The sequence below is a fragment of the Phyllostomus discolor genome, chromosome 5, assembly GCF_004126475.2.
Source record: "Phyllostomus discolor isolate MPI-MPIP mPhyDis1 chromosome 5, mPhyDis1.pri.v3, whole genome shotgun sequence".
Classification (NCBI taxonomy): Eukaryota; Metazoa; Chordata; class Mammalia; order Chiroptera; family Phyllostomidae; genus Phyllostomus; species Phyllostomus discolor.
The window spans coordinates 40677675-40696110 of NC_040907.2; the positions used below are offsets into that span (position 1 = coordinate 40677675).

At 39.8% G+C, this 18436-nt stretch overlaps 1 protein-coding gene across 8 annotated transcripts in view; it reads right to left on the reverse strand.

The window, feature by feature from the left end:
* DAB1 (DAB adaptor protein 1) overlaps positions 1-18436 on the reverse strand; it is a 1095315-nt gene that overhangs the window by 123144 nt on the left and 953735 nt on the right. For all 8 annotated transcript variants that reach the window (XM_036026162.1, XM_028512523.1, XM_036026161.1 and 5 more), the window contains one exon: positions 9535-9633. In XM_036026162.1, coding sequence (XP_035882055.1) covers positions 9535-9633 — 99 coding nt within the window. The remainder of the gene's footprint in view (positions 1-9534; positions 9634-18436) is intronic.

The following is an 18436-nucleotide window of genomic DNA, read 5'->3' on the forward strand; positions in this document are numbered from 1 at the left end:
CTCTTTCTTCCCATCCCCCCCACTCCCTTCTCTCCTTCCTTAAGTTTCTAATTAGCATCACCGCCACATGCTAGGCCCTGTACAATACCTTGCACATATAGCAATAGGTGAGACACGGTACACTGGGAGTGTGCAGGCTGAGGGGAGTGTGAGTGAACTCACTATGATATGGACGATCATGTGCTATGAGAAAAGTGAGAAGAGGATGCTCTAGGAGCATTACAAAAGGACTTCTTAATTCTGCTGAGAAAATCTGGGCCAGAGAGGGGACAATATATAATATATACTATACTATACTATAATATAATATAATACTTAAAGCTTTTATTATACCAGACACTATTCTAAGTCTTAAGAGATTGAATTAAACACTCATTTAGTCTTGCACTAACTCTAAATATAGATACTTTCATTATTCCCATCTTACAGAAGAGTAAAAGAGGCACGAAGTCATTAAGAGACATTGCTTTATAACCATACAGCTGGTCAGGAGTAAAGCCAAGGCAGTGTTGATCTGGAATCCATGGACCTTCCACTACATCCACTCTCTGGTGCCAGCACCATACTGGTGAGGAGCGTGGGCTGTGGATTCAGACAGACCCGGCATGAATCCTGCTCAGAGGATGAAGTGTGTAAGCACTTAGTTTAATGAAACACCTGGGCTTGATGAATGATAATCATTTTGCTGTGCTGCTGTTGTTATCATTGCTGGCATTACTGAGCCCTGAGAAATGAGGACATGTTCACTGGGTAAAAAGGGCAAAGTATATTCAAAGTGGAGGGGTTTTCCTTGAGCAAATCAGGAAAGCTGGGCTGTGAATGGTATGCACAGGAAACAGTAGAACAGTACCCCCAGCATTCTTTCTGCTCACCCACTGATGATAATGGCCTGATCTGCTACCTGCAGCTGGGCAGGGCATGCTCTGCACTGCTCTAAGGGAAAACAGTCATAGAACAGGCATTGACAATGTGTATGGTCATAGCAATTGTTTCCCAGAAAATGTCAATGAGTCACAAAGAAAGGAACATTTTCTTCATTTGCACAATGGCATCTTAAAAGCAAAGGGTGACCTTACAATCACTGTACGTATCTCCCTGTATATTGAGTACAGCTTTAGGGCCACAGAGTAAACTGAATAATAACTGATGCTGTAACGAACACGATTCAATCAAAAGTCTTTGGTTTGATGTTTGAGGCCTTACAATCTGGGCTTGGGCTACCTTGTTAGATATCTTTCATTGACAGCAATCACACGTCCTCCTACACAGAACCACTGGCATATCATCCTTCCCTAGACCTGCCCTCCTTCATGACTTTCCCACTGGAGAGTCCCAGTCAACACTCCCTTTACTGGGCACTGGTCCCTGTATATTGCCAAACTCAAACCCTGACCATTTTTCAAGGTTCAGCCCTTTCTACCTAAATCACTCCATATTTTGTTCAAATGGAAGAAATCATTTCTTCTTTGGAATTCTCATAATAATTTTATCTATTTTTCTTATTGTATTCATTATTCTTGATAAGAATTTTAGCTATTTATATATGTCTTACCTCCTATAAGTTGCTCAAAGGAAAAGTTTCAGACTGGTTCATCCCCATTCACCAAACAAATGGAAAATTCAGTATTATAGATATGATATAAAAATATTTTGTTTATATGTAAAATAGAGTGAGATTTTACATTCAGGTAATTATAAACAGGTTTTTCACATACATGAATATTTGTTAGGACATGAAAAGTCATATGGCAAAGGGAATGATTTTGTTGTATGTGATTAAAAGCCATAGAGCAGCCCTGGCTGGTGTGGATTGAGCACCTGCCTTCAAAACAAAGGGTTGCCGGTTCTACTCCCAGTCAGGGCACATACCTGGGTTGTGGACTAGATCCCCAGTTGGGGGCATGTGAGAGGCAACCACACATTGATGTTTCTCTCCCTTTCTCCTTCCCTCCCCCTCTCTCTAAAAATAAATAAATAAAATCTTTAAAAAAGTCATAGAGCAAAGGAAACATTTTTGTTGTGTGTGACTGTCCTGTATATTGTAGAATGTTTAGAATCCTTGGTTCCCAATAAATCCCCCTATTACTACCCGTTCCCCCAAAGACTGTAACCACCAAAAACACCTACATGAATTTCTAAAACACCCATTATGGGAACAGAAACAGTTAAGTAAGGAATATCTGGAGTAAAAGAAAGAAAAACAAACTTAGGAAGTTATAAAATGTGTATTGGAATTCAGTTTCTGCTACACATAGTAGTCATGAGCAAGCCACTTACCCTACCTGTACCTTAGTTGACTCATCTGTTTAGGGGGTTAATACAAACCTCCAAAAGTTATTTGGCTGTTAAATGAGACAAGATGCAAAAAGAGGCTTCTATAAACCATACAGTCATGTTTACATGTTAGTCATTTATGTGGAAAAAGTAGGAACCAAAAAACACCCCAAGTAGCCACAGAAACCTTTTAGGGAGAAGAAAGTGGGAGGTATCATGTGCCCCAATTTCAAACTATACCACAAAGCTACCATGATCAAAACAATATGGCACTGGCATAAAAACAGATATACAGATCAATGGAATAGAATAAGGAGTCCAGAAATAAATCCTCACTTATATGGTCAACTAATTTACAACAAAGGGGGCAAAAATATACAATAGGGTAAAGACAGTTTCTTCAATAAGTTGTATTGGGAAAATGGGGCACATAACATGCAACAACTGAAATCGGACCAATTTCTTATACCATATATGACAGTAAACCCAAAATGTGCTAGACTTAAATGTAAGACCTAAAACCATAAAACTTCTAGAAGAAAATATAGGCAGTTAGCTCTTTGACATCAGTCTTAGAAATATCTTTTTGGACATCTCCTCGGGCAAGGACAACAAAAGAAAAAATAAACAAATGGGACTACATTGAACTAAAAAGTTTTGCACAACAAAGGAAACCATCGAACAAAACAAAAAGATATTTGCAAATGATACATCTGATAGAGTTAATAGCCAAAGCATGTAATGAACCCATGAAACTTAATACCGAAAAAAATATCTGATTAAAAAATGGGCAGAGAAACTGAATAGACATTTCTCCAAAGAGGACACATAGATGGCTAACAGATATATGAAAAGATGCTCAACATCACTAATTATCGAGGAAATATAAATTGACTACAATGATATATTACCTCATACCTGTCAGAATGGCTATCATCAAAAAATCAAAAAGTAACAAATGCTGGCAAGGATGTGGAGAAAAGGAAATGTTTGTGTACTGCTGGTGGGAATACCAGTTGGTGCAGCCACTACAGAAAACAGTATGCGGCAGGAGGTTCTCAAATAAAAATATTCACATAACTGCCATACAACCCAGCACTTCCACTTCTGGCTATTTTTCTGAAGGAATCTAATTCAAAAAGACATCACCAGTGTTGTGAGAGTCCTGTATTACTATTTCAGTGGCTCCCAGGATGACAGGGACATCCGCCGACCCCCAGGTCCCAGCATCCTGCTCTACAGCCCCTTCATTATCCCCTCTGTCTTCTTCCCTAGGACCAGTTTCCTTTCCTCTGCCGCTGCTGCTTTCCTAGAGCATACTCAAAACATCCAGTTAGAGCTGAAGGAAGAACAGTTCTCTTTTTGATGAGACACAGATAAGGTGACATCTGGTTTTCATTGAAGAATAAGTTATTAAATCCTAAGTGCCCTAAAATTTAAGTGCGGCCATTGCCTTTAAGACACCATTACCCCTCTATCATGATGGACAATATTAAATCCTAGACCACCCTCTACCTCTGCCCTGCTATGCCCTGCATACTCTGTGTACATTTGCCAATTCTCAAGCACTAGGTGTATTTTTTGTGCAGTACTGCTGAGCATCTACTATGTAGAAGTCATTATGCTAACTAGATAAATAACAGGGATGAACAAAAAGATATGGCCTGTTCATCTGTGTGTTTGTAGAGACACAGTGTATAGTTCCTAAAGAAAAGAATTAATGAGCACTCAGGTTTTTCTCTTTTAGACAGTTGTGCATTTAGAAATATAGTTTTTGCTTCCCCCTTTTGCTCATCCAGTCCTCTCCAAGTCACTCCTCCACTGCCAAATCAGTGAGCACTTTTCTGTAAAAACCTTCCTTAATATTCTAGGCAAAGCCCAGTCTTGATGCGCTGAGTCCTGACAACTCCATTCACACCTGTGTCTTAGCAGCTGTCAGTTCACTGTGTAAGTCTGGTTTTACCACCTGACTGTGACCAGTTCAGGGGCAAGGACCACATATTACAGATCTTTGACTCCCCAGAAAACAGAGCATAATGTGGCACAGAACAGGCATCCAACATGCTGACGCCAAACCAAGTACTGGTTCTACTGCCCACATTCTGTCCACCAGACAGTCCCAGTTGTAACTCCACTCCTTTTATCTTCGCTCAAGAAAGCTCATCAGAATGACAATGAATAACGGTGACAATAACACGGGGTTATTATGGAATCTGTTCTAATATACAGGATCCAGCACAAATAACACCCCTTTTTTATTACAAAATCTTTTATTACAAAATCATAAGCATGTCATTCTGTAACATAACATCACACTCAAGCACACCATCTGACATTTAAGGTGAAATGTTCAAATTAAAACTATAAATTATTACACTTATAGTATTACCCTACCAACCATACTCAAGTAAGCCTTACGTCTGCCAGACCCTGTATATAAAAGGAAATCATTTGTAAAATTTGTTATTACTGTGGTCTGAATATTTGTGTCCCCCCATTCATACGTTGAAATTTTAACTCTCAAGGTGATGGTATTAAGAGGCAGGGCTTTTTGGGATGACTAGGTCATGAGGGTGGAGCCCTCAGGAATGGGATACGTGTCCTTAGAAAAGAGGCCTTAGAAAGCACCCTGGCCTTTCTACCACAGCAAAAAGGTGTCATCCATGAAGAACTAGCCTCTCACAAGACACTGAATTTGGTGGGGCCGTGATTTTGGACTTCCAAGCCCTCAGAACTGTGAGAAATAAGTGTTTGCTGTTTATAAGCCACTTAGTTATGGCATTTTTATTAAGACAGGTATGTTGTTATTAGTAGTAGTATCTCAATAGCATCAGGGATTCTGGACCCAACTACCTGCATTTGAATATCAGCTCTGCTACTTATTTGCCATGTGACTTAAATTATTTGGCCTTTAGTTTTCTCACCTGTAAAATGGTGAGAATAATACTACCTACACTTCACTGAATTGTTACAATGTATGCAACTCAAAATGGTGAATGTAATAGTGCTAAATCAGTGTTGGCTAAACCCAATAAACAAAATTCACATGTGATTGTAGGAACAAGATATTTCACCATCTTGCAAATTTGATGCAAACCACTGTCCTCTATTCTGAAAGACAGACATATCTTTAGGGTCCTGCACTATTTATGATTTTTATGACATAAAATTATAATAACTCTGTAGAATAAAACTGTAAATGGGGAGATAAGCAAGTTCAATAGATCACCTAGAGAGACACAGGATTTGGGGTTGGAAGATCTATTCTGAGTCAAGTAAGGGACACGCTTCTAGAACCTGTTCCCTTATCTGCAAGATAAACATGACATCACTTCTGCCTTGGTGTCCACTGGTCTGATTTGAGGACCTAGTAATGTATTGACATGTGACCATTCCTGATTTGCTACCACACCTCCTAATGCTAATCACAATGAATTTACACACGCCATTCTCTGCATTCCCACTGATTCCTTTGACATACTATCAATACCTTGGTGTCTGAAAATCTGAACAGCTTTCAATACTGACTTATTCCCTGCAACATGTGAATAATAAAAAAAAATTTACTCATATAAGGATTGAGATCAAGAACCCTTTCAAATTCAAGACAAGGTGTAAATTGCTGCAAAGGGTCTCTTTAATTGGAATCAAAACATTTTTGACAGCTTTTGGATTTTAAAATTCTAGCTATTGTCACGTTCTGCAAATGTTTCTTTTCTTAGTTAAAAAAAAAGTGCAGTCAAGGCTGAGCAGACATAGTTTAGACACGAAAAACAACTAAAATTAGCCATTCCAAATGACAACGACCCAGTTTTCCATTTCTTTGATATTTAGGACAGCATACTTTACTGAGACTCTAATCCTGCACGATTCTGTTGGCCCCCTTCTGGGTAATGACTAAAGTTTAAAAAACTATTCCTGCTCATAATCTCCAAAGAAGATTTTGAAAAACTTCCATTTATCTGAAGATAAATCACATTTATGGGAATAACTTTAAGGGAGACAGAGGATTTTAAAACTAGTCCCAGTTATCACCTTAGCTGTGACTTTGTTCAATACCTCACTTCCACTTGACTCCCTTCCACAATTTCCCCATCATACGGTCATTGCTTCAACACTCCCAGCAACAGTGAACTCACTTGCACAGAAGGCGGTCCACCTAACTGTTCAACAGCTCTGACCAGTAGAAAATTCTTCTTATTCATAAGCTGAAACTGCTTCCTAGAAACTTCTGTGGACTGGTTTTGGTTCTGTTCCTTGAGTCAAACAGAACAGATCCCCACCTTCTACTACATATCTTTTTGGAGAGATGAAACATATTATTATTGTGGGGTGCCGTGCCCCCTACTGTCTCTACTTCAGACTTTTAAATGTGTTCAGTCCACTCCACCAGTTTTCTCCAGACTTGTGTTCAGGCATATTGACGAGGTAAGGTTGCAGGAGTTGCTGCTACAGAGGCCTGACGTTAATCAAACAGAACTAGCGTAGACTAAGCCAGGCAGAAAACATTCAACTCTGCCTTCATCCTGATTCTCCACTAGGGATCTGACAATTTTTCCAAAAGCCAGGTGGCTTGGGGCTGAAATAATGATTTTACCGTTGTTCTTTCCTTGTATGCAGCTAAAGAATCAAAACTAGTATTACAAGGTTTGGTGGTATCTTTCTTTGGGGCCATCTTAGCTACCCTTGAGTGAGGATTTAGATAAAGGTAAAGAATGTAAACTCCCTCTCCTCATTAGTTAAAATTGGGTGATTAGGACTTTAATTATCTGGGCAGAACCTATTTGATGGTATGGTACATAATGGAATAGCGAAGCCCCAAAATATGTCCCCCAAATGAGATAAAGCATCTGATTCTCTGCCTCACTCCTATCTCTTTGGTTAGGTCAGTTGACATAGTGAGGTGCAGGCGTGGAATGGGGAGAAGGTAGAGATGATGATGTAAAATTGGGGAATATGAGTCAGTTAGGCTTAATCCATATTACATGGCTCCCTAAAGGATGCTAAGGAATCCATACCCTCCAAGTTTCTGAGAGCCCAAAGCTCTCTGCTTCCTGGGTGTTATCCAGGATCCCAGGAAGCCACATGTGTATTGACAAGTCTTGACTCAGCATAGGTTCCCATCCCCCCACCTGCCCTTGTCCCCCTTATCAGAATATCCTTTGATTTGCCTGTGTCCTTTTTAAGATGTGCAGTTCAAAACTGAGCATAGTCTTCCCAGGAAAAGGAAAACCATACTTCCCTAAGGCAGGAGAGGCTTATATTAGGCTAGTAACCTTGCAGCATTCAAGCTCCTTTACTACAGATGCTAGTATCTTCATTCTAAACTCTCTCCTACCACAGCACCTTTCTCTCAATGTAGAAGTCAGTTGCAGTGATTGTTGACTCAGGCCAACTAGTGGCTAAACCCAGTTCTGTCTCTGACATGCTGGGTGAACTTGGGAAAGTCCCTTACCTGAGAGATAACAGGCACTGCAGTTAAGTGAAAATACTTGTGAGCTAGACTGCCTGGGTTCTAATCCTATCTCCACCACCACTTACTTTTACAAGTTAATAAATGTTTCTCTCCTTAATACTTTCAACTATAAAATGAAGGGTCAATACTACATACCTCATAGGGTTGTTGTGAGGATTAAATGAGTTGGTATTAACAAAGGATTTATAGCAATGTATGGCACACGTTATGTACTTGATGAAGTAGCTATTATTATTATTATTATTATTATTATTATCGCATAGGACTGTTGTGAGGATAAAACTGAATAATGTATGTAAAGTGACTAATATGTATATAAAGTGATCTAGTGTATAGCATGTACTCAATAAATTGAAGTTATTATCATCAGCTCTTTTTTATTGTGATAAAGTATAGATAACAAAAACTGACCACTTTAACCATCTTTAAGTGGCTCAGTGGCAGAAAGTATATTCACGTTGTTGTGCAAACACCACAGCTATCCATCCGGCACTGTTGCCTTCTTTCCAAATTTAAACCCTGTACCCGTTAAACACTAATTCTTCATCACCCCCTGCACCCAGGGCCTGGCAACAGCCATTTTACTGTCTGTCTCTTTGAATTTGACTCCTTTAGATAATTCATGTAAGTGGAATCCTACAGAATTTACCTTTTTGTGATTGGTCATTTCACTTTGAATAATGTCCTCAAGGTTTACCCATGTTGTAGCATGTGCAGAACATCCTTCTTTTTATTGCTGAATATTACTCCATTGTCTGTATGCACTACATTTGATTTACCCATTCATCCACGGAAGGATGCTTAGGTTGCTTCCCCCTTTTGGTCATTGTGAGTAATGCTGCTATGAATGTGGGTGTCCAAACATCTGTCTTACTACTAGTTATTCCGGAGAAACTTTTCTTCAAGAAAACCTGTTTTTACTGTTAAATTATCACCCAGCTACCCGTATTTTATCTAATATGGGTCAGAACAAAGGGGAGTAAGTAATTATGCAAAATGACTAAGGTTAATTTACTTGGCTAGTATTGTTTATACAGTGCTTGATAAATTACCTTGTGAAGTTCAAAAGAGGTAATATACGTGGAGGTGAATAAATAAAAGGAAAACTAAGTCCATTTGACTCTCACCCGCTTGACAAAATAGATCATAGAGTATTTTTTCTGTTTTTCTCTCACCATCAGATGAGCAGGTCTGCCAACATCGGGCAAGCCCTGGGATGAACCTGGGAGCTAATTGCTTCTGTGAGGTTGATAAAAACAGACTACTTCTTTGGTTTGTTCAACAAACATATCAGCCCTTACATTTCCTGGTCATGCGGCGATAGATTTTTTTTTTTTAAGATAGAAAACTCCATTTATTCTTTTTGATTAAAGCAACTACAAGTTTCCACAGGTTAAACTCAAGAGAGTTCGGATGCTTTGAATGAGTCAAAGGAGCCCCATGTGTCCCCGTCTAGGACGCATGTCATTAAAGTTGCCAGCACAGAGGAATTTAACTTAGACTGTCACATTACCCCTGCTCTTCAAAACTCATCAATCTCCCATTCAGTTACCAGGTCTGTGTAACACTTTTATCACAATTACACTATAAGTCACACTGCAGTCACACTGTGGCCAAGTCAGGGAAGAGCCTCTCTTTGATGGACGATTTCAGTTGATCAAGTTTGTCAGTTACTTTATGTGTTTTTATGCTTGTTTGATATTCCTGCCCAGTGAATAGAAGCTTCTAAGGGCACATCTGTCAATGGATTGAATTTCACAATGCCATGTGATTCTTTTACTTACCCCTGTCTTCTCATCAAAGATTTTGATTCCTCCAAAGGAGATGGTTAAAAAGATTTTCTGTTTGTGTTCTCCTTTGGAACGAGCGCCAGCAACAACACCCTATTGAAAGGAAAGACATGGTTTTTACTTTAGTGTTTTCATTTGAAAATGCCCTCTAGGCCCAAAGGCATGTCAGATACCATCAATGGATGCCACCAATCATGCTCGCTCCTTTCTCTTTGCTCCTTCCAGGTTTCCCTACTTGATGTGCTTGCATTTTCTTGCGGTTTTACTCATCCTTGCTATTCTAACATTGTATAAATAGATATCTGAGCACCGATTCATTTGGCTAACCACAATTTATAGAATGCCTATTTCGTGCCTGGATACTCGGCTCAGAATTCGAGATCCTGAGATAAACACAATATGGTCCTTTTATCAATATCTTTGCTGGGTTTTGCATTGCATATGGTTTCAATCTTTTCAACAAAGGTGAGTCATAGAATATATTCCCACATGTGATTTTATTTTTATGCTTTTGGAAGAAATTCTCATATGAATCAATTTAGAGATTAAAGAAGATAAAAACTATTACCAGACTGCATGTCTCAATTTTTGCTTGGAAAAATATGATGATCATAGTTTCTGCCTATGGTTTGCAATATTTACCCAAAGACATTTTGTATTTCCCCTACTCTTTTCCCTATGGTCTCTGGGCTTTCAAAGAAGTACTTACCAAAAGTACTCTGTTTATCAATATATCTGTTTCCACACTTTTCTGAACTTTTTATAATCTAAAGGTATGTATATAAGTCAATTAAAAGGTAAACATCACAAAAAGTATGGGTTTCACATGAGGCTACAACTCAGAGGGTAAGGATATGCCCAGGGATTTATACTCACGGGTGGTAGCTGACTCTGCATTAGGTATTTCGGGGCTTCCAGCCTCTTCCTCACTATTAACCTCTGTAGAGGGCAAGATGAAGCCTAACACTCAGCAGTTATGGTTATGGGCTTTTAGGTATAGTAAGGTCTAAAATAATACTGATTTCATATTTCCATGAGATAAAAGTCATTTGTGCTGTTCTCAGAATGGCATGGGTTCAGCATCAGCCTCCGAGAATGACTGGTGTTAGAGAGCAGCAGGAACAACCAGAAGGCACAGGAAGAGATGTTCATTTTCTGGAGGCTGTTCGCTTAGCCTCACTTTGGGTACTGAAAATGCCCTGTGGAATCAGAACATCTGGATGATACACCTAGCTCTCTTCAACTCTGGGTAAATTACTTAACTCTGAATTCCACTTCCCCAAGTGTAAAGACTTTTTTTGTATAGTTGAGAGAATTAAATAAAATTTTATTTAAAGTACCAGCACGATGTCTGATACACTGTAGAGATGTAATAAAAATGAACAGCTTCTAGTAAATGAATGATTTTTCTTACAGCTTATGTTCCGGTTGCTGTCTGTGTACCTACTACTAGGAACTTCACTCCCTCACAAGCCGCCCACTCATTCTAAAGTGCCTATGACACTTTATTCACAGATGTACAGAATGTTAGAGCCAGAGAAAAGCTGAAAACTAATCAGTCCAAATTTCCCCACTGACAGATGAGAAAATGATGCCTAGCATGTCCAGAGATAGCAGAGAGTTGGAAAAAAAGCTGATAGTATACAATTCAGCTCTCAAGATTTTTGGTGCAGGAAGAAATTTCTTCATGTTGTGTCTTCTTTCTAGCAAGCCAATGTCTCCCTCCTGTATTCTTCTTTCAGCCTCTCATGACTGCTACACGTTGACAGAAGATTCCACCTCCAGTGACTGCCCACTAAACAGTTAAAGAGTGACTCATCTCCAAAGCAAGTCCTCTGTCTCTTTAACACTCCTGCCCTATCCAAAGGTCCTTGGATTCCTCAATACACTGCTTGCTTTCCTATGAATTTACTGAGGGATGATTTAAGGACCCGGGGGAAACAGTCAAAGTATGCGTCTTAGCAATCTCAGGGGAATCCTATTTGTGCTCAATGTCACCCCATCAGAGACAAGATTTCAAACCCCTCCACCTTCCATGGCAAACTGCATTTCATTTCCTCTTCCTGCATCTCTTTTCCTCATGACACTCACCACCATCTGACATACGTATTCATTTGCTGACTGTCTTCCTTTGCTCAAGAGAACAAAAGCTCAACTGTTCAGAAACTTTGTTTTGTTCAGTCTGTGTGCCCAGTGCTGTAAATACAGTGTTAGAATAAAGTAGGTACTCAAAAAGGTGAAATTACTTTTCCTCACTCAGGTAATGAACAAGCCAGACTTTGACCTAGGAAACTTGACTTTGAAAACTGTGTTCTTGGCTGAACTTGGAGTAAAGTAACCTATGCCGCCACCCCTCTTTAGCCTAAACTTCAACCTCAGGTATCTAGATATACACAAAGGAGAGAGCAAGGAATATCCCCATCAAAATAGGAGGGTTGGAAGGACTGTGTCTAAGGGAAGGGAGGCCCCTTCTTCTTATTTAATTCCTTCCTAGGTAAGGATATCGCAAGATATAGTGCAGAGAGGGCTACATCTCTGGTCAGGAAGACTAGCTTCCATGTCTCTATGTCCAAAACCATCCTAACAGTCTCTAGGGTTTAGTATTTGCAAAATTGAACAGCAATAATCCTAGGCACACAGTAGTACTGACTATGTAGATAATGACCTCCTTTGCTTCCTGGTTCCACATAGCTATCAATGAATTCCCTGATAGAATACAGCTCTGTATTTAAAAAGATGGAGAGTTGTGACTGGTGTGGCTCAGTGGGTTGGGCATTTTCTGCCAATCGAAAGGTCAACAGTTCAATTCTCATCAGGGCACATGCCTGGGTTGCGGGCCAGGTTCCTGGTTGTGGGCGTGTGAGAGGCAGCCGATCAATGTTGCTTACACACATCAATGTTTCTCTCCCTCTTTTTCTCCCTCCCTTCCCCTCTCTCTAAAAATAAATAAATAAATAAAATCTCAGAAAGATTTTACTTAATTTTAGAGAGGGGGAAGGGAGGGAGAGAAACATTGATGTGGAACAGAAACATTGATGTGTGAGAGAAACATTGATTGGCTGCCTCTTGCATGCCCCCAACCAGGGACCTGGCCTGCAACCCAGGCATGTGTCCTGACTGGGAATCAAACTGGCAACCTTCCTGTCCACAGGCTGGTGCTCAATCCACTGAGCCACACCAGCCAGGGCGAAATAAGTAAAATCTTAAAAAAAAAAAAGATGGAAACAGCATGAAAAGAGCAAACATGCATGGCCCAGGAGCATTTCTATTTGGGGCTGCTGACAGTTGCTTTAAGTGACAAATGAAAGCAAGAAGGACTATCTGCACAGCACTATCTTTGGGGAAATAAAACTCCAATTTTATCAAACACGTTTCTCCTTTGAGACCAGACCCTGAGTCAAACTCTGAAAAATCACTCTAAGTCCGAGCATGCCTGCCACCAGGCAGCACGTGCTGCCTCGAGGTCCCACCTCCCCCAAGATTATTCATTGCTGTTATGTAGAACTGACGGAGGTCCAGGGCACAGCTCTGGCTGGAGAGTTGGAAGATGAGGAAATAGGTGCCCTTTGGGGTTCTGTGCCTAAGATTAGCCACCTGACCTAGCAAATCACTGTTGGACACTGGAAAAATAGGGTGGCAAACATTTTCTTGGGTATCTATTATCTACAAGTTCTCTTACATGTTATATAATATCACCCATATGACAATCCTGGGAAGTAAGAATTATCTTCCTTATTTTACATATGAGGAAACATAGGTCAGAGGGTCAAGTGATCACCCCAGACCTCAAAGAACTTAAAAGACATCAAGAACATTTAAACAGTGATCTTTCAGATTCTAATGTTGGAGTTCCTTCTAGTATGAAATGCTGTGAGAGATCTGAGAAGTATAGGTGACAAAAAAATAGACTACAAAATATACTACAGAGACATCAAAATGTCCTGAAAATAGGTAGGCAGAACCACTAGTTTCCAGACTCAGCAGTAAAAGAGATTCCAAAAGGAGAATAATCACACTTTTCCCTCATAAGAACATTAGGACATTTGGACAATATGGACTATGCACATACTGCACCTTGTATGGCACATAGCATGTGGGGAGAACTCAGTAACTAAATTACCATTATTACTAGTCCTCATATTGACATGATCAAGAATACCCTGTGTTAGGCACCATGTCAAATGATTGGCACAGGCATTCCCTACGGGAGTCACACACAGGTGGCATCTCCATGGAGGATTCACGTACCCAGAAGGAGTCATGCATGCCAGGCAGGACTGACAGGCTGCCCTGACCAGCTCATTATCCTATGAGATGGGGTAAAGGAAAGGGCTGTGAGGAACCTTACCCAGCATGACTCATGCATGTGACAGAATGACTGGGATCTTCATGGAACACATAAAGCAGGTGTGAAAACTACAGGCTTCAGGTGTGAATGACTGAAAACCCTGAATGCTATTCCAGAAAACTCCGTGAATGAAACCTGGTCTCCAATCAGCCCTACGACTTGCCAGCTGTAAGAACTTTGGATAAAAGCTTCTCCTAAGTTTTACATTTCTCAGTTAAAATGGGAAATATTATCAATAAAAGTATCTTCCTCTGTCCTGCTTTGTGCCCAGAGCCTGGCCCCTGCAGACACATTCTCTGTTACTAAGCTTCCTGCCCTCCAGCTTCCAGCTGGAGATGAAAGGGTGGACAGAAAGAGAGGTCAGGGTATCTCACCCCACCCCCTTCCTGTCCTTGCTCTGCATCTCTGGCAGTAGCTGTACCTTTGTTTAACGAGGGAGGGGACTTCATTCTCTGTTCTTTCTCCCTAGGTTCCAGTAAATACATCTCTCTCTAGTATATCAGCTTCCCATTCTGGCTAGTCTCTGGGTACCTCACCAGCCCTTGTTTGCCACTCTAACCTTGTCTACGCTTGTAAGTGGCTCCTTCATTAAAGTGCTCTCATCTGACCCAGCCGAAGTGGGCTCTGCTTCTTACAGGACCTGAGCGACATATTTAGGGCTCTGTAATCTCATCTTCTCCCACAGCTTTAACCACCACCCATTTACCTATTGTCTCTGAAAGGCAACTACTTTGGAAGCCAAGGCTGTGTCTATTGAGTAGTAGCTTACTGATAGGGGCTTAAAATCTAATTGGGAAACTAAGATACATTAAATGCAGATCAAAACAGAATATTGTTTAGCCTTAACCTATGTCTTGTCAAACACAGGGCCTCTGAAGGTCTGGGTTTGATTCTGGGCTTATCATAGGTTAAATGAAGGTTCTGGAGCAAATCCTTTAACTTCCATCAATGTCATATTTCTTATTTACAAAACAGGGAGGGCAATACCTCACACAATCAACAAATGATGTATATTGAAGAACTTGTTGACCGTAAATTAAAATACGATAATGACAGTGCTTCATTGGTAGACAGGCAATGGCTCACTCAGACTCAAATTATGAACCCCGTCTGAAACCTTTCCAATCCAAGGGAAAACTGTAAAACAGGGAAAGGCACCAGCTTCAAGGAGTCTAACAAAGAAAAATAGGATTATTTTTATTTCTTCTATGGTTTACTGTGAACAAGTAGGCCTTTTTGCAAGGCCAAGAGGCATTTTGTACTTCTCTGCTTCCTTCTTTCCTGGGCAGGCAGCCAAATGAAGAATCGATCGTTTATGTTTCTGTGCTTCCTAAAGAAAAACTGCTGGGAGCTGAAATGTCAACATTCTTTTTGGCAACTTGCAAATAATGAAACATAACCGTCTGAGAAGCAAAGCCCCTCAACAAGTTCAGCACATCTGAAAAGAATGTGTTAGAGTAGGACAAACTCTCAGAGCTGTGGGAACCCCATGGTTATGAGAGTTGACAGATGGGACACTTCACTGCAGGTAGCGCGCGCGCGCACACACACACACACACACACACACACACACAAGATCAGCAGTCATCACCAGGTCTGGTCCAGCTAATGAGGCCCTATGCTACATGGCCCTCCAGGGAGAATGAGCCAACTCCTGCCTCATATCCATGTTGACCTTGGTGCTTCCATGGAGGCAGCTGGACAGTGAGGCACTCTGTGACAGATGCCTGCCAAGTGGCTATGCATCTGGATGCTGCAGGGTGTGGTGGAGAGGGAGGAGAAGCATCAGAGCTCCTTTCTCCTCTTCAGCTGACTTGTGGCTCTGGGTGGGAACCAGATTGTTAGAAATTTTCTCGACATCTTTTAATTAACATTTGTCAGAAGCAAATCTCTATTTGCCTGGCCTCAGACTCAATAAGGAGAGACTTCAGCAAGACTCAAGATCCTAGCGTTTATCCCCACCCTTGATTAGCGTCTGCTTGGGAAGCAGGTGTGACTCTCTCTGACTGGGGAGCTTGGAGAGAAGCAGAACACACAAGGCTCTGTCTCTTCTGGGTCTCTATGCAAGCTGCCCGCTGGTAGTAAGCCTGCAGTCTGGTCTGGTCTCATGTGTGAGTCAAGGTCCTGCTCTGGAGCAGGGAAGGGGATGAGGAAGTGAGGGATGGCTGTGGTTGTCTCATTCCCCATAAACCCAGTGGAACAGCTCAGCTCTTCCGAGGATACCCGCTCTGGCCGTGCATCTAAAGCACGTTTTCCAGAGCAGCACTCGGAAGTTGTAAAGCTGGAATTCAGAATTCTTCTTGTCAGACTCCTCCATTTGTCAACCTGATGTGAACTTGGTGGAAGTCGAGGCTCATTATTGGACCATGCTAAAATTTCATGATGTTGCTTAATTATTAAAAAAGAAAAAGGATACATTAACCTCTTCCATGGTAATAATCTGTGAAATCACAATTTGGATGTGTCTTATACCTTTTTCTAGTATACCTTATAATATTGTAGGTACATAACTATTAAAATAAAGCTTGCTTACGTGACAGCTAAAAAAATGAAAAGTAATGAATACATAGTTTAGAAAATAAAGAGCTTTTAAAAATGATGATTCCTTCAGTCGTACTTTAGGAGACTTAGCATTGGATATACATGTTAAACTGCTGAGGAAATTTGTATAGTATAAACATAAATAACAGCTGTGAGTTATTAATCAAATGTTAAAGGAAAGGAAATGTAGAGAGTGTTTTGCAGATACTGTCCCATATAATCCTTTTAGGCATTTGGCCAACATTGTGAGGGTTTTTTTTTATTCCTTTTTCTTACATTAAAAAAAATTACATTGGCCAAGCTATATACACAGTGACCATTTGAAGATAATTTTTAAAATGCTCATAATGTATTATTAGATGACAAAAAAGTAGCATATAATATTGTATAAATCACATAGAGGGTTATCAGAGGCAAGGGGGAAGGGGGAGAATGGGGGAAAAGGTACAGAAAATAAGAAGCACAAATGGTAGGTACACGATAGACGGGGGGAGGTTAAGAATAGTATAGGAAACAGAGAAGCCAAAGAACTTATATGCACAACCCATGGACATGAACTAAGGTGGGGGAATGTGGTAGAAGTGGGGGTACAAGGTGGAGGGGAAGAAAGGGGGAAAAATGGGAAACTGTAACAGCATAATCAATAAATTAAAAAATAGTAATTCCAGGTATACTACATATGTGTATATTTCATATAATATATATACAATACAAAGAGAGATCATAAATTACACACTTCTAAAATGTCAACACTAATTTTTTTGTGTGTTGGGACTGAGGATAATTTCAATTTTCCTCCTTGTACTTTTCTATATTTTCAAAATATTTTAAATGAATATTTTATGAATTCTATAATCAGTAAAATAATTATATGTCTTAAACACATAAGATATTTTGTAGAACCATGGCTAGCATGGCTCAGTTGGTTGAGTATCATCCCACAAAGTGTAAGGTCACCAGTTAGATTCCTGGTCGGGGCACATGGTCAGGTTGTGGGCTCTGTTCCTGGCTGGGGCATGTGCAGGAGGCAGCCAGTCAGTGTTTCTCTTGGACATGAATGTTTCTCTCCCTCTCTTTCTTCTTCCCTCCCCACTCTCTAAAAATAAATAAATAAAACCTTTAAAAAAAGTATTTTGTAGATTTGTTGCTAAACCATTTCAATTTTTAAAAAAGTATTTCATATCACTATTTTTTAAAAAAAGAAACAGACTACACAGAGACCACAATCTAGGAAAAACAATTTTCTTTTTGTATGGTTTTAGTAGCCATTTAATATTATAATTTTTTATTTTATATATTAATCTTTTTCAATTTATTTCTTAGATTTCTCAATGAAAAGATTTCTTCAAAGCATTTAAAATAAGAAACCTCTTTGTGGTTTCTCCAACTTCCAATATCTAGATATATGTTACTTTAAAAATATTTCCCTTGCCCTGGCAGGCTTGCTCAGTTGGTCGAAGCATTATCCCACACTCCAAAAGGTTGCCAGTTCAATTTCTGGCCAAGGCACATACCTAGGTTGTGGGTTCATTCCCCAGTTAGGCCACATATGAGAGGCAACTGATTGATGATGTTTCTGTCACATTGATGTTTCCCTCTCTTTCTCCCTCTCCCTCCATCCCTCTCCCTCTAAAATCAATAAACATGTCCTCGGGTGAGGATTAAAATTTAAAAAAAATTTTTCCTTTATTATAAAATGTTTGAGGACATTAATGAAAGTACAAGAATAAACAAAATCTGCTTTTATTTTAACATAGCATCTTTTTACCATATTTATCCTATAGTAAAATATAAAAAATTTATTAAAAATAAAGTGGTAAAATTAATAAAATCCCAAGGACCATACAATTTGATGATTTTACTTTTAATTCTGCAGGTATTGCATGAAGAAGATACAATTGTACACAATGTGACAATCGCAAGATAAAACAGGGCCTAATAAAACATTCCCACATAGGAGGTGCTTAATCAACATTTGCTGAAAGATTGAAATATCTTTCCAATGAA